Raw genomic sequence first — 12,680 nt, forward strand, 5'->3', positions numbered from 1 at the left:
TTAAATACCAAAATATTATCATTTTAACCATTTGCCCCATTCTATCTAGGATAAAGATGTGTAATATATAGTAGAAACTATGTCAGATTAAACTTATGATTCATAGATTATATAGTTCAACGACATAGGCTCTGTTGGTTAGGTCCCTTGTGGTGGAACCAGCCCACCCAGGTTCAAGTCCTAGACTTGACATGGGTGTTTGCATTTACCTGGATTTATTCCAGGATTTAACCGGCGCTTTGCTTTCAGTGGTAGGTGACGTGCCCGTCAACAGCGAGGCGCCAGTGGTGACTTCAACCTCAAGATATGCCGGCTCAGTCCCTCGGAGGTGCTCATAGGGGTAGGGTGTGCGTGCGTGCGGTTCATAGGGGTGTTTGTGCGTGCGTGTTTGTGAGCGTCTGCGTTGTACTGTGTTCTCAAAAAAAAAAGTTCAACGACATTTTATTAGAAATTAACATATAGTTTAGTTTCTTATGAAGAAGAATGTGCTATAACTTAACTTAATTTTGGTGTAGAAGAATTTATCAATCATATTATTATTCTACTAAAAGTAAAATCCTACACTCAAGAAAAGGAAAAGAATGTGGGATACAATTTTAGGGATACAGTGTGGAGAAATGAATTGAGCTGAAGTCAGTTGAACTTTAGTGGAGGTTTTTAGAATACCAGAAGTGTCGTGGCAGTTCAAAATATAAGTCAAACTTTATAGTATACTACTCACTCTACCCCGAAATGCAAGGTTTGTATTATTTTGCATGGTTTTGACCACTAATATGTATATGGACTGCATGTATAGAAGGTTTACATGTATTTATCTTTCAACTAAATTATTCATATATATTCATAATAATTCTGAAACATATTATAAGTGAAAATTATACTCAACGTTATGTGTTATTAACCAGAGAATGTCAACCACACATTACATTTTGAGAGACCGGGAGACCATATATTAGAACTTCACCATTTTAAGAAATACGAAATACGTATCACCAAATCTGTCATGCATTTGGAATATTGTGCTTTCAACACATTGTCACCTACCACGTACTCATGGCGGGCGAGCCTTATAACGTCAAACAAATTGTTAAATATTGTATTTTTTGGTACTTTGTTTTTTCTTCTTCTCTGGTACATTGGTATCAAGTTTCTTAAACATGTACTCATTGTCACTGATGCCATCCTAGGAGGTAAAAAAGGTGGAATCTAGTCAAAACACATGAACACATATATCACTGTTTTTTTTGGCGATCATGTTTGATGGAAATATGACAGAGAATTCTGCCTATTTTATCTTATGAAGCACATGAATGTTTTCTTCTTTTGTTTAGTAATATGGTTGTAGTTCTTATTGTTGGTACCTAGTTTTACTATTTCAGCTTTTGATTATAGACCATTGGTGTCAGTAGTATTCAGCAAATTAAAGTGACCAAAGACTTTGTTATGAAAAGAAACTTGTGGTTATGTACATTATGGTAGATTTTAGTTAGTTTCTTCAAAGACTACAATTTTTCTATGATCACCACTTGCCTATGGTGTTAGGTATCTAGATCATACAATGCTAGCACTAGTAGGATCCCATAAATTAACCTCGGAAATCGAGATATTCATATCACTTTGTGAGTTATTGAAGAAAATTTAAAATTAGATTTGGCCAACAAAAACATTCATTAACGTACAAAGCTACCTACTCGGGGTTCCTAGAGTGAACTCATAGTTGAGTGGAAAGATAAATTAAATTGAAAAGGTAAAACTGAAGGTTCTTCGTGTGCATAACCAAGCAAAAAATATTTTTCTGCTGTTTATAAAATAACTACTTAAGCTGTATATCCTATATTGTTTTCATAAAGGAAATGGAGTATTGATTGTAAAATAAAATTTTCAAGTCTTGCATGAGAGACTATGAAAAATCAAAGAGAACCTATGTTTGCGTACTAATAAACAAATATTTTAATATATTATCCTAAAACTATCGAGTGATTTGATAAATTCTAAAATTTATGAATACACAAAAGATGATATAGGAGTAGAAAGACTTTAAGATAAATGCACCCTAGAAGAAACTTGTCCTAAAACAAATTTGTAGAATCCAGGTAGGCACAAAACCGTTTCTTGAAGCTTATTGAAAAATCATATATAAAATATGGAAAACTATCATACATGAAATTACGATAAATAATTATGGAACTTTGCAAGATGTGGAAAGAAAATCACAAAATGCGTTAACTTGTAGTTCCTCACAAGTTACACCAGATTGTTGTATCTTCTAACGAAAAAATGTATTTTTATTTACAATTAGCTGACAGAACCTGCCGATTGGTTCTAATTAGAAATGTATGTTTACACCAATATTAATTATTATTGTGCATGCATTTTTTTGTAAATTCTGAAAATATTTATATATGGGTTATATTGATCCATGTTTAAGTTAGTGTTATCCGACTTTGCCCCTGGTATTTTGCAGAAGAAGCGATGCAACATGATGGCGTCCCTAGCAAGATATTGATCATTATTGATATATGTGATCACGCATGTAACATGTTAGCAGTAAGTTGGGCTTGAATAATTGATGTACTCCCTCTGACCTAATTAACTGACGAGGCTTAGAAGTACCCAATTGCTAATAAGTGCACGGTGGCCGGTTTGTTTTTCCGAGCCCTCGCTTTGTGACCGTCCGATGGACTGGATCAGAATATGGTCGCGCGAGTCGTTCCGACAGCAAGTGAGAAAACCGGTAGTTCTTCACGGAACTCCGCACACCCGGCGCGGGCGCGCCTCCTTCATCCCCCTTCCTCTGCTTCACCGGCGACCGCCGCCGCGCCCATCACCTTCCGCCGCTCCACCGGCAAGCATCGCCATGCCCCTCCACATCCTTCGCTCCATCGGCAAGCGCTACTGCGCCCTGCACCTTCCTCCCGCTCGACGGTGTGCCCCCCCCCCCCCCCCCCCCCCCCTCTTCTCCCGCAGGATCGAGTGCTCGCCGCCCTGGCTTGGGGATTGGGGCACCACGGGGGATTTACCGGCGCGCTCCTCCCCCTGATCGACCAATCTCCCGACACCTCAGCTGTCCGAGTCCCCGGCGAACTCGCACCCCAGATCTCTTCCGTAAAATTCTGCCGTGGCGGTTCTCCCTCCCCTACTTCCCGAGATCTCCAGCACCGCTCCTGGCCTCCCCTACATCACAAGCTCACTGGGGCCTACAAATCTTGGTTCCCCTTCTAGGGAGAGGAGAGGGAGGACGTGTGTGTGTGGTGCTGGGCGGATGGGGTTTCTGCATTCAGTGCTCCCGGCCATGCGCCTCCTCCACCACCTATACCGTGCACGGTCGGCGCCGTCTCTCCTCCACCTACAGCACTTGGTTTTAAACTAGCGAGCTATATACAGTTTGTGAGATGTAGGATAGATTTCACCCCGCAGACATAGCCCCCAGCGAATTTATTGTGTGTTTCCCCGTGCTCCATGTTTTTTGCGATGGAGATTGGCATGAACTGTTGCCCCTAGCAACTCCATTGGACGGTTTTTTTTTCTTGGAAATAGTAGATGCTTTTAGTAGCGGCCACATCCATGCTGAATTCTTCTACTGAATTTGCAGGTAGTGGTCACATCCATGCTGCTGGGCAGCGCAAAATGCTACACTGGTGCTCAAGTCTGAGGCGAAACTCCTACGGTGCACACAGGTTGGTGTTCTATTTCTCTCCCTTGGTACCTTTACCTTTCTGAAATGAGAATGCTCTCTGGAAATTTAGAGCTACTGCTGTCCTGGTAGCCAAGTAGCATACAAATAATGTTCGATGATTTCTTGTCTCGGTATTTGTACTTTTTTGCTAAGTTGTCGATGACTAGCTGAGTTTAGCCGACAGTACGAACTAGATGAGTTGCAGGTGGCATTAGTTGCATGCATTTTATAGGTGGTTCATTAAGGTCCAGGTCTCAATTATTTTTTGGAAAAAGAACAAAATCAAATTCCACGAAAAACAAACATTTGAACATACTAATTTATTCCGGCGGAACTGATGTAAAACAATTACACAAACATGGAGAGCAGCTGCATAAAGTTTTGAACAAAATGTATCCATATTTTCATTTTGGACAATTTTTTTAAAGCTGTTACCTTTTCTTACTCTTTAATGCACGATTTTTAATGAGACACAGCCTACTAATTTTTTACCACAGAATGTAATACATACTCTCTTTTTTGCTGAAATTTTTTCAGCTTTACTTTAAGACATCCATAGGTGTACAGAGAGATGGGGTGCGGCAGCTGATATGATCTATCAGTACCAAACACCAGTGACCAAGGTGAACCTATCTACTGCTAGGTTATTGGTAAGCCTACTGCTGGGTTGCTAACTAGCTACTGCTAAGTCTACTAAGTTACTGCTAATTTGCTGCTATGTTGCTACTAAGTTGCGGCCACAAACACCTCTGTTTGGGTTGTTTTTGCATCTGGTTTGGGGTCCAACAAAAGGTCTGGCTATTTAACTAAGTTGCTGCTGCAACCCTCCCTGTTGTTTCCAAGATCAATGTTAGTTGAATGGTAATATGCACTAAGTTGTTTTATTCAGCATACTTAAGTTGTTTCCATCATTTTAATCTAAGTTTTGATGTACTATCAAATTCCCCTAAGTAGTATGCTGATTTAATTAAGTTGCTTTTTGCTATCGCACTAAGTTGTTATTTCGTGAAAATTAAGTTGTACATTAATGATTTTAAACGAAGTTACCTTTTTTCATCCCCTCAGTTGTATACTGAATATAATTAAGTTGTTTTATTCAGCATATTTGAATTGTTTCCATCATTTAATCTATGTTGTTTAATTACCCCGTTCTCAAACCACTTTGTTACTACGAGATGATTTGTGTGTTATCTGCACGTACATGGGTAGTGGATCTAACTAAGTTGTAGGTTTTCAGATCACCTAGTCCCTTTTTCCTATGCAGGTAAGTTGCAGTTTGTCATGCCACTAAGTTGTAGTTATTAGCTTATCTAGTTGCTTTTTGTGTGTCGGTAAGTTGCAGTTTGTTAGGCCATGACGTTGTAGTTATCATATTACCTAGTTGTTTTTTGTGTGTAGTTAAGTTGCAGTTTGTCATGCCACAAAGTTGTAGTTATCAGATTACCTAGTTGCTTTTTGTGTGTAGCTAAGTTGCAGCGCTTGTAATCAACTTCTAATATCCTGGCCATAATGCTCCTTGGTTTTCTTCCCTTTGCAGATTGTTGGAACTTAAGCAAGATGAAGCATAAAACTTGGGAAGTATGTACAGCTGGCCTGATTTATGCACATAATACCATCTAAGAGTGTTGATGCCTTAAACAAGTCCTTTGTAAAATTAGCATTAAAAATTCATGCTTATGTGTCAATCCCATTGTAGTTTTACTGACTCTTGAATCTCATCATAGTTTTTTTCATGTATGCACTATGCTCAGAGGTATGAGGAGATGCTAGTACTTTCCTCCCGTTATGTCGCTTTTCCATTGGTTGTCACACGGGGCCTCTAGTGTTGTGCCTCGTGTCGTGGCACACATCACATGCCGGGGTTGATCGAGGTGGAGCTACACCTCACGGCGTTGGCTGCCACAAAGACAACAAATTGTTTTTTGGACATCTTCTAAGTTGTATTTTTATCGGCGATGTTATTGGTTCCGCATGTGAGATAAGTTGTAATTTTACACAATGAATTATAGACTCACGTGTTTGCTAAGTTGTATACTCACTATTACTAATTTGTATACCCCTATTGCAAAGTTGCTTGTCCTACCTGTGAAGTTCCATACCTCTACGCCTAAGTGTGAGCAATTAATTATTTTTCAGGAGTGCAACAATTGTGTCTTCTCTAGGTGCAACCTAGTAGGGGATGACGCAACTAAAACATTACTGACAACAAATTGTTTAAATAGTGCGGCAACTATAGCATCCACCAAATGCAATGGATGGTAAAGTTATGCATCATCATTGAAACTTGTCTATCATTGTGTCTAAGTTATCTACCAGCAGTACTAAGTTAGCTAGCATCACTGTTATGAAGTTGTGTACCATTGTCGTGAAGTTGCCTACCGATTTTCCGTGACACTAGAGTTGTTGCAATGGCGCTTCGAAAAGACAATAAATTGTTGGTTCAAACATATGCTAAGTTGTATTTTCATGCAATATTTATTGTTGTCACACATGAGCTAAGTTGCTTTTGCAGAAGTAAAATTTCCCTATAACTTTGCTAAGTTGCATACTACGGACAATAGACAGTAAACCGTTGCTTTGCATGTGTGCTAAGTTGAGTTTTACTGACACATGTACTAAGTTGTATTTTTTCGCCAAAGTAAGTTGTTGCTTCACACATGAAGTTTAGCTATCGGATCCGTTTTGCAGAGCAAGCACATACCGCCCTCACGAGAACGCTACCGTTAAGGTCGGTCATGTCCCACTTCCTTGATGACATCAAGCTGAGCCGATCGTGATTAGAGTTATATACGATATGTTGCATCCCTAACAGTGAACCCTCGCGAGGACGCTGCCGAGGTTGGTCGTGTCCCACTTTCTTAATGCTATCAAGCTGAGCTGATCTTATACAATAAGTTGCATCCCTTAGAATATGTCGTAGTATGACTAGCGGCTAGTAGAGCAAAGTTGATGTCTCGATACAAGTGTTGATGATGGTTGTTGCTAACTGAGTATCTTAGAAATTAAATTGGTACAAAATATACAAAAAGAACTAGTGTAACCAACTCTTTGTACGAAATTGCTTCGCCATAATACTAGAGTTGCTTTTCCGCAACAACTGAATTGGTTTTCGGAAAAAAAAAGTTTGTCAAAATATATACAAATGGGATCTAGTTTCGAAGATCTCGTCGCGAGAGGCCCAACGGTGAAAACGGATCACAATTTCGACAAATGGTTTGAAAGTTATGACTTTTTTTAAAAAAATCGCTTGACATTAAATTCACGTATAGTCACTATATGCTAAACTTACTTTTTTTAGTGCGTGTGCTTTGGCCGTGGGTTCCTTTTTCAGATTGGTGGGTTTGAGTACTTTCCATATTAGGAGTGATGGCTGGTTAGGACTAATCAGCCTCTGTTTGCTGGCTAGATGCGTCCTAGAAGTATACTTGTACTGGACATATGGTTGCGTCACTTAATTTGAGCCGGAGAGTACTGCAGATTTTAAGAGCATTTCAGCCATCTCCTTGTGTACACTACACCGGTTCCCGAGATCTGAAACACCACATAATCTTATTCTACGACGACTTTGTGGTCTGAGCCTTAACATAACATGGTTTATTTTATTGTTTGATTGCTTCAATTTTTTGGCAATTTCCATGACTATTTTCAACGGTGCTCCTATTATACAAAACAGAGCATGATTCAGCAATCAGGAACTGAGTCCCGTACGGAATAGACGTTCCCCACAACGAGATAGATTCCTTGGAGCGACAAGAACCCTTCTTTTTGTCCACAATCGCATGGTTGAAACCGAGAGATGAGAGCCTGAATTACGTATGCACGTACGTGCGTACCTATTGGAACCAGGTCTCGCAAGGAACCAGCCTTCTCCTTTTCCGCGCGCACACGCACACGCGGGCGCGGATGGACGACGTACTACTGCTACGTACCAACTTACTTATCCTGAGCTTGCACGACAAGGACGGCCCCGCGTACCTACGGGGCGACGGTCGATCGCTGAACCGAGCTGCAACTTGACAACGGGGTGCAGACAAGGGCTCCAAGTTTTTGCATCCAGGAACTTCCACCACGAGAGATGCCGAATTGCCTATTCGCCCATTGAATCTCTCTCTCACTACGTCTGCATCCACCCAGCCCCCAGCGCACAACGCCCCGGGCCCCGGCCTGTGCCCTAGCAGTCTCGCGGGCTATATATACTTGCCTCCGCCAGGGTACCACACGATCATCCTTCTCCAGACCGAATCCAAGCAGTGGCACACAGCCTAGCTAGCTCTTGCTAGGTTCCTAGACCATCGCCATGAATCCCACCATGTCATCCTCGCTGTGCACGTTCGCGGCGCTGGCTGGCTCCGCAGGGCGGCCGGGACGCCGGGCCGGCCAGAAGGGGGGCAACAAGAGGGCGGTGGCGCAGCCTCTCGCAGCTGGTGCCGTCACAGAGGCACCAGCAGCAGTTGTAGTAGCCCCGCCGGCACGCCCTGTCGTCACTGCCCCGCGTCGCCGGGAGGGGCGCACCGGGGGCTCCGGCACCGACCAGCTCGTTGCGTGGAAGAGCATCCGGCAGGAGAGGTGGGAGGGCGCGCTCCAGGTGGAGGGAGAGCTGCCTCTCTGGCTGGTGGGTGATCGTCTGTTAATTACTTGCACAGATCTATATTACTGCATCTAGCTATACGCATGCTTCCATTCCACTGTGTGCTGTTTTCTTCTTCCTAGAGATTCTTCATTCCATTCTTCAACTGACCTAGTACTGAACTCAAACGTTTTATACTGTCTACCGGTGGTCCAAGCTAAGGTTAGCCGTGCGTTTTCTCTTCCAGAATGTGAATCTTTTCTGTTACTTCGATTCAAAACCTTTGTCCACTACCATCTAAGAAATGTTGCTAATTAAAAGCACACGCATATCTTCCCTTTTCCTCCTATATATAAACTTGAAAAATAAAAATAAATTATGCGCGCGTAGAACTTCTAGACCAGGTCACTACGTTCAACATATTCTTTTGATTAACCAAACTAGTTTCATCAAGGTGTCGGCAACACTAAGCATCTATACCCAAAAAAGGCGAACTAAAGCGCACATATGAGTGATATTTACTCATATATGCAAATGACCGAAAGTTTGGGCCAGCGTTGGACACGTCGTATCTAGTATCTCACGTAATCTAAAGAGGATCATTATGTTTTTTTTTTTTTGCAAAAAGAGGATCATCATTGTAGTTAGATAGCAAAACTTTTGATTGTTCCTTCACACTCCAAAGTTTTTCTTTCTTCCTTTTTAATTTTAAAACGGGGAAACTTTTTGTTTCACTGTAACAGCACTTGAGCAAGCACTTCAAGCGCATCTTTAGTCGTGATCGAAGGAAATGGCATCTTGGCACTCACGATGCATGCTTGCGGGGAAGACAACATATATACCAAAGATTCGCTGCTCACACCTCACGACGGCGACAATGGCGTCGCTGTCCCATGATGATAGTTTCGTTGCTCCCTGCAACCTTTTCTTGACGAACTTGCTCCCCACAAATTCGAGAAAAAGGGCTAACACCTTCTTGTCCCCTGACTCCAAGTGATGAGCTCACTGTTCTTGCCAACTTCTTTAAAGATACGACCACTATGCATGCATTATTAGGCCGTGCGTGCCACTTCGATAGAGACTTTGAGGAATCTGCAAGTGTACATGCAGTATAATAATACGGTTAGTACGTGCATACTGACGTATTTGCACTGCTCGTGACTAAGCCATGATTGTAATCGTCCAGCTAATTGTATGTACGACAAGCTCGATCGTGATTAGATCATGGCTTAAGTTAGCTTATCCGTGAACCAATTAGCTGGGAGGATCCGTTGTTCTTGTCGCCGCAACAATAACTGATCATATTCAATCTGTTGCAGGATGGCACGTACCTGAGGAACGGCCCGGGCCTATGGGATCTCGGGGACTACGGCTTCCGGCACCTGTTCGACGGCTACGCGACGCTGGTGCGCGTCTCCTTCCGCGACGGCCACGCCGTGGGCGCGCACCGGCAGATCGAGTCGGAGGCGTACAAGGCGGCGCGGGAGCACGGCAAGGTGTGCTACCGCGAGTTCTCGGAGGTGCCCAAGCCGGAGGGCTTCATGTCGCTCGTCGGCCAGATCGCCAAGCTCTTCTCGGGCTCCTCCCTCACCGACAACTCCAACACCGGCGTCGTCAGGCTCGGCGACGGCCGCGTGCTCTGCCTGACGGAGACGGTGAAGGGGTCCATCGTGGTGAACCCGGACACGCTGGACACGGTGAGCAAGTTCGAGTACGAGGACAAGCTGGGCGGGCTGATCCACTCGGCGCACCCCATCGTGAATGACAACGAGTTCTGGACGTTGATCCCCGACCTGATCCGGCCCGGGTACGTGGTGGCGAAGATGGACGCCGGGAGCAACGAGAGGAAGTTCGTGGGCAGGGTGGACTGCCGCGGCGGGCCGGCGCCCGGGTGGGTGCACTCGTTCCCGGTGACCGACAACTACGTGGTGGTGCCGGAGATGCCGCTCCGGTACTGCGCCGCCAACCTCCTCCGCGCCGAGCCCACGCCGCTGTACAAGTTCCAGTGGCACCCCGAGTCCGGAAGCTACATGCACGTCATGTGCAAGGCCAGCGGCAAAGTGGTAAGTTGCTGTCCTACCCGATATTCCTTCAATCTGCCGATCGAGGTAGCTAGCACCTAGCAGTTGTTTAAGTTTCTGATCTTGAGCTGCAACTATGTATCTGAAACCAAAAGGTGGCGAGCGTGGAGGTTCCCCCGTTCGTGACGTTCCACTACATAAACGCGTACGAGGAGAAGGACGAGGAGGGGCGGGTGACGGCCATCATCGCCGACTGCTGCGAGCACAACGCCGACACCTCCATCCTCGACAACCTCCGCCTCCACAACCTCCGGAGCTTCACCGGCGAGGACGTCCTCACCGATGCCAGGGTGGGGCGGTTCAGGATTCCGCTGGACGGTAGCCCGATCGGCGAGCTCGAGGCGGCGCTGGACCCGGAGGAGCACGGCCGCGGCATGGACATGTGCAGCATAAACCCCGCCTACGTCGGCAAGGAGTACCGCTACGCCTACGCCTGCGGGGCGCAGAGACCGTGCAACTTCCCCAACACGCTCACCAAGATCGACCTGGTGGAGAAGACGGCCAAGAACTGGTACGAGGAGGGCGCCGTGCCGTCCGAACCCTACTTCGTGCCGCGCCCCGGCGCCGTCGATGAAGACGACGGTTAGTTTCCATTTTCTTATCACCCAGTCACCCACAGGTGCTCCTCGCTAATATTATCATTTTGTTGGGATTGTATCTGACTTGGATTGCGGATCTCTGTGATGCAGGCGTGGCGATATCGATGGTGAGCGCCAAGGATGGCTCGGGCTATGCGCTGGTTCTCGACGCCAAGACGTTCCAGGAGGTCGCGCGGGCCAAGTTCCCCTACGGGCTGCCCTACGGCTTGCACTGTTGCTGGGTGCCCAGGGACAACTAACACGCATCGGGGATCACGGCAAAACACACCTGAAAATCAATCGCATCGGTCGACGAAATAGTTCGTGTCTGCATCTTGCACAGTGGATCAGGGTGTCCAGTCGGCACTCGCGTACGTGGATGTTTCTGTACTACAAAGATAGATAGTTTGCTAGTAGCTTTTTGTAAAAAAAGAAGGAAGAAAATGGTATACATGTAGATCTATAGACAGATGTGAGATGTCGTATACGTGGAACTGAAACTACAGGGGAACCTCTAGAAAAAACTGCAGGGAACTAGCTAGAGTACTTAGGCCAAGTCCGATTGTCAGGGATGTACGTAGTAGTGCGCAGCTGTATGTGTACATATGTTTCCGTTCTCAGATTTAATTATAGTGGTGTTCAGTGTGTAACATGGAACTTGTGCATGTAGGACAAGTCCCATTCTCAGTGAGGTAGTAAAGCAGTAATGTGTACATATCTGTCCGGCCGTTCTCGGATTTATATAGTGTTGTTCGTTGTTGGTATGTGCTTCCAAAATAATAAGATTTTTTTTGCTTGTGTATGTGTTTTCGCAAGGACTGGACTTATAAGTTAACATGTCATGGAGACATGTCTTCTATGCCCCGTGTTCGCTCCCCAGGGCGACGCCACGGGCTCCAAACCCTAGCGCCGCCAGCCCTCCCCCGCGTCCTCTCTCCCTCCGCCGCTGCCATCAGCGCTGGCCACGGTGGCGGCGGGCCTCGACACCAAATGTGCCTGCGGGATGGTGGAGGTGGCGACCGGCGGTGGCAGCTGGGGCGGAGGCCACCGGTTTCGACGTGCTCTGCGTCTAGGGCGGTGACCCTAGATGAGCGGCGATGGATCCTCCTCCATGGCCTCCGGCAATGGATGGTGGCGGTGGCTGTTGGATCATGTGCCCGTCGAGATCCATCGTATGCCTCAGCCGGCGGTGCGAGGAAGGGGCGGCGATTTGCGGGGCGAGGATGGTGTGGTTGCGGCGGGCGCCGTCCACCGAGTCCTCCTTCGTCGTCGTTGGCCAGCGGATGGCGGCGTGGGGGCATGTTCATCTGCTTTGGGTTTGAAGGTGGTGGTCCTAGGGTTCTTCTTCTGCGAATATGAAGACCTACCGGATGCCGATCCTTTTTCATCTAGCCGGAGTGTTGAGTTCTGGAAGGCTCCACCGGGGAATGGAACATCGCATCTTTTGCATGGAGTTTGCTGGATCGGGTGGCATTCGGTTGGGCCCACCCATACTTTTATTCCGACCGTTTGGTTCTAGAGGGAGCGGCGCGAAGGTCTTTTCTGTGTTGACACCAAGTAATATTGGATACATGGTGAAATTCAGAAGAAGAGAATATCATGAAGGCCGGATGGGAGGACTAGCTAAGGGAGGTTCAAGTATCCGCGTTGTTGAGTGACTTGCTTGGTGTTCCGGGTTTCACAACAGTGGTATGAAAGTGAGGGCGACAACACATGTGAAGTTCAGAATCCTGCCTTTCAGGGCGATAACCCACGGTCTGGCCTTAACTAGTTGTTCC

At 45.8% G+C, this 12,680-nt stretch overlaps 1 protein-coding gene across 1 annotated transcript; it reads left to right on the forward strand.

Annotated features, from left to right (window-relative positions):
• The first annotated feature begins 7,918 nt into the window (after positions 1-7,918).
• LOC127343829 (carotenoid cleavage dioxygenase 8 homolog B, chloroplastic) lies at positions 7,919-11,657 on the forward strand. Its single transcript, XM_051370022.2, has 4 exons — positions 7,919-8,288; positions 9,563-10,306; positions 10,420-10,906; positions 11,014-11,657. Exons 1-4 carry the CDS (start codon positions 7,974-7,976, stop codon positions 11,160-11,162), a joined length of 1,695 nt encoding a protein of 564 aa, XP_051225982.1. The 5' UTR covers positions 7,919-7,973; the 3' UTR covers positions 11,163-11,657.
• The last annotated feature ends 1,023 nt before the right edge of the window (positions 11,658-12,680 follow it).

Source organism: Lolium perenne, chromosome 3, assembly GCF_019359855.2.
Source record: "Lolium perenne isolate Kyuss_39 chromosome 3, Kyuss_2.0, whole genome shotgun sequence".
Taxonomy (NCBI): Eukaryota; Viridiplantae; Streptophyta; class Magnoliopsida; order Poales; family Poaceae; genus Lolium; species Lolium perenne.

What these genes read in the sequence shown, in the direction of transcription:
- LOC127343829 (XM_051370022.2), top strand. Translation starts at nt 7,974, where the DNA reads ATGAATCCCACCATGTCATCCTCGCTGTGCACGTTCGCGGCGCTGGCT. An exon ending in GCAAGGCCAGCGGCAAAGTG is followed by an intron (nt 10,307 to 10,419) that starts GTAAGTTGCTGT and finishes TGAAACCAAAAG; the next exon opens with GTGGCGAGCGTGGAGGTTCC. An exon ending in CGCCGTCGATGAAGACGACG is followed by an intron (nt 10,907 to 11,013) that starts GTTAGTTTCCAT and finishes TCTGTGATGCAG; the next exon opens with GCGTGGCGATATCGATGGTG.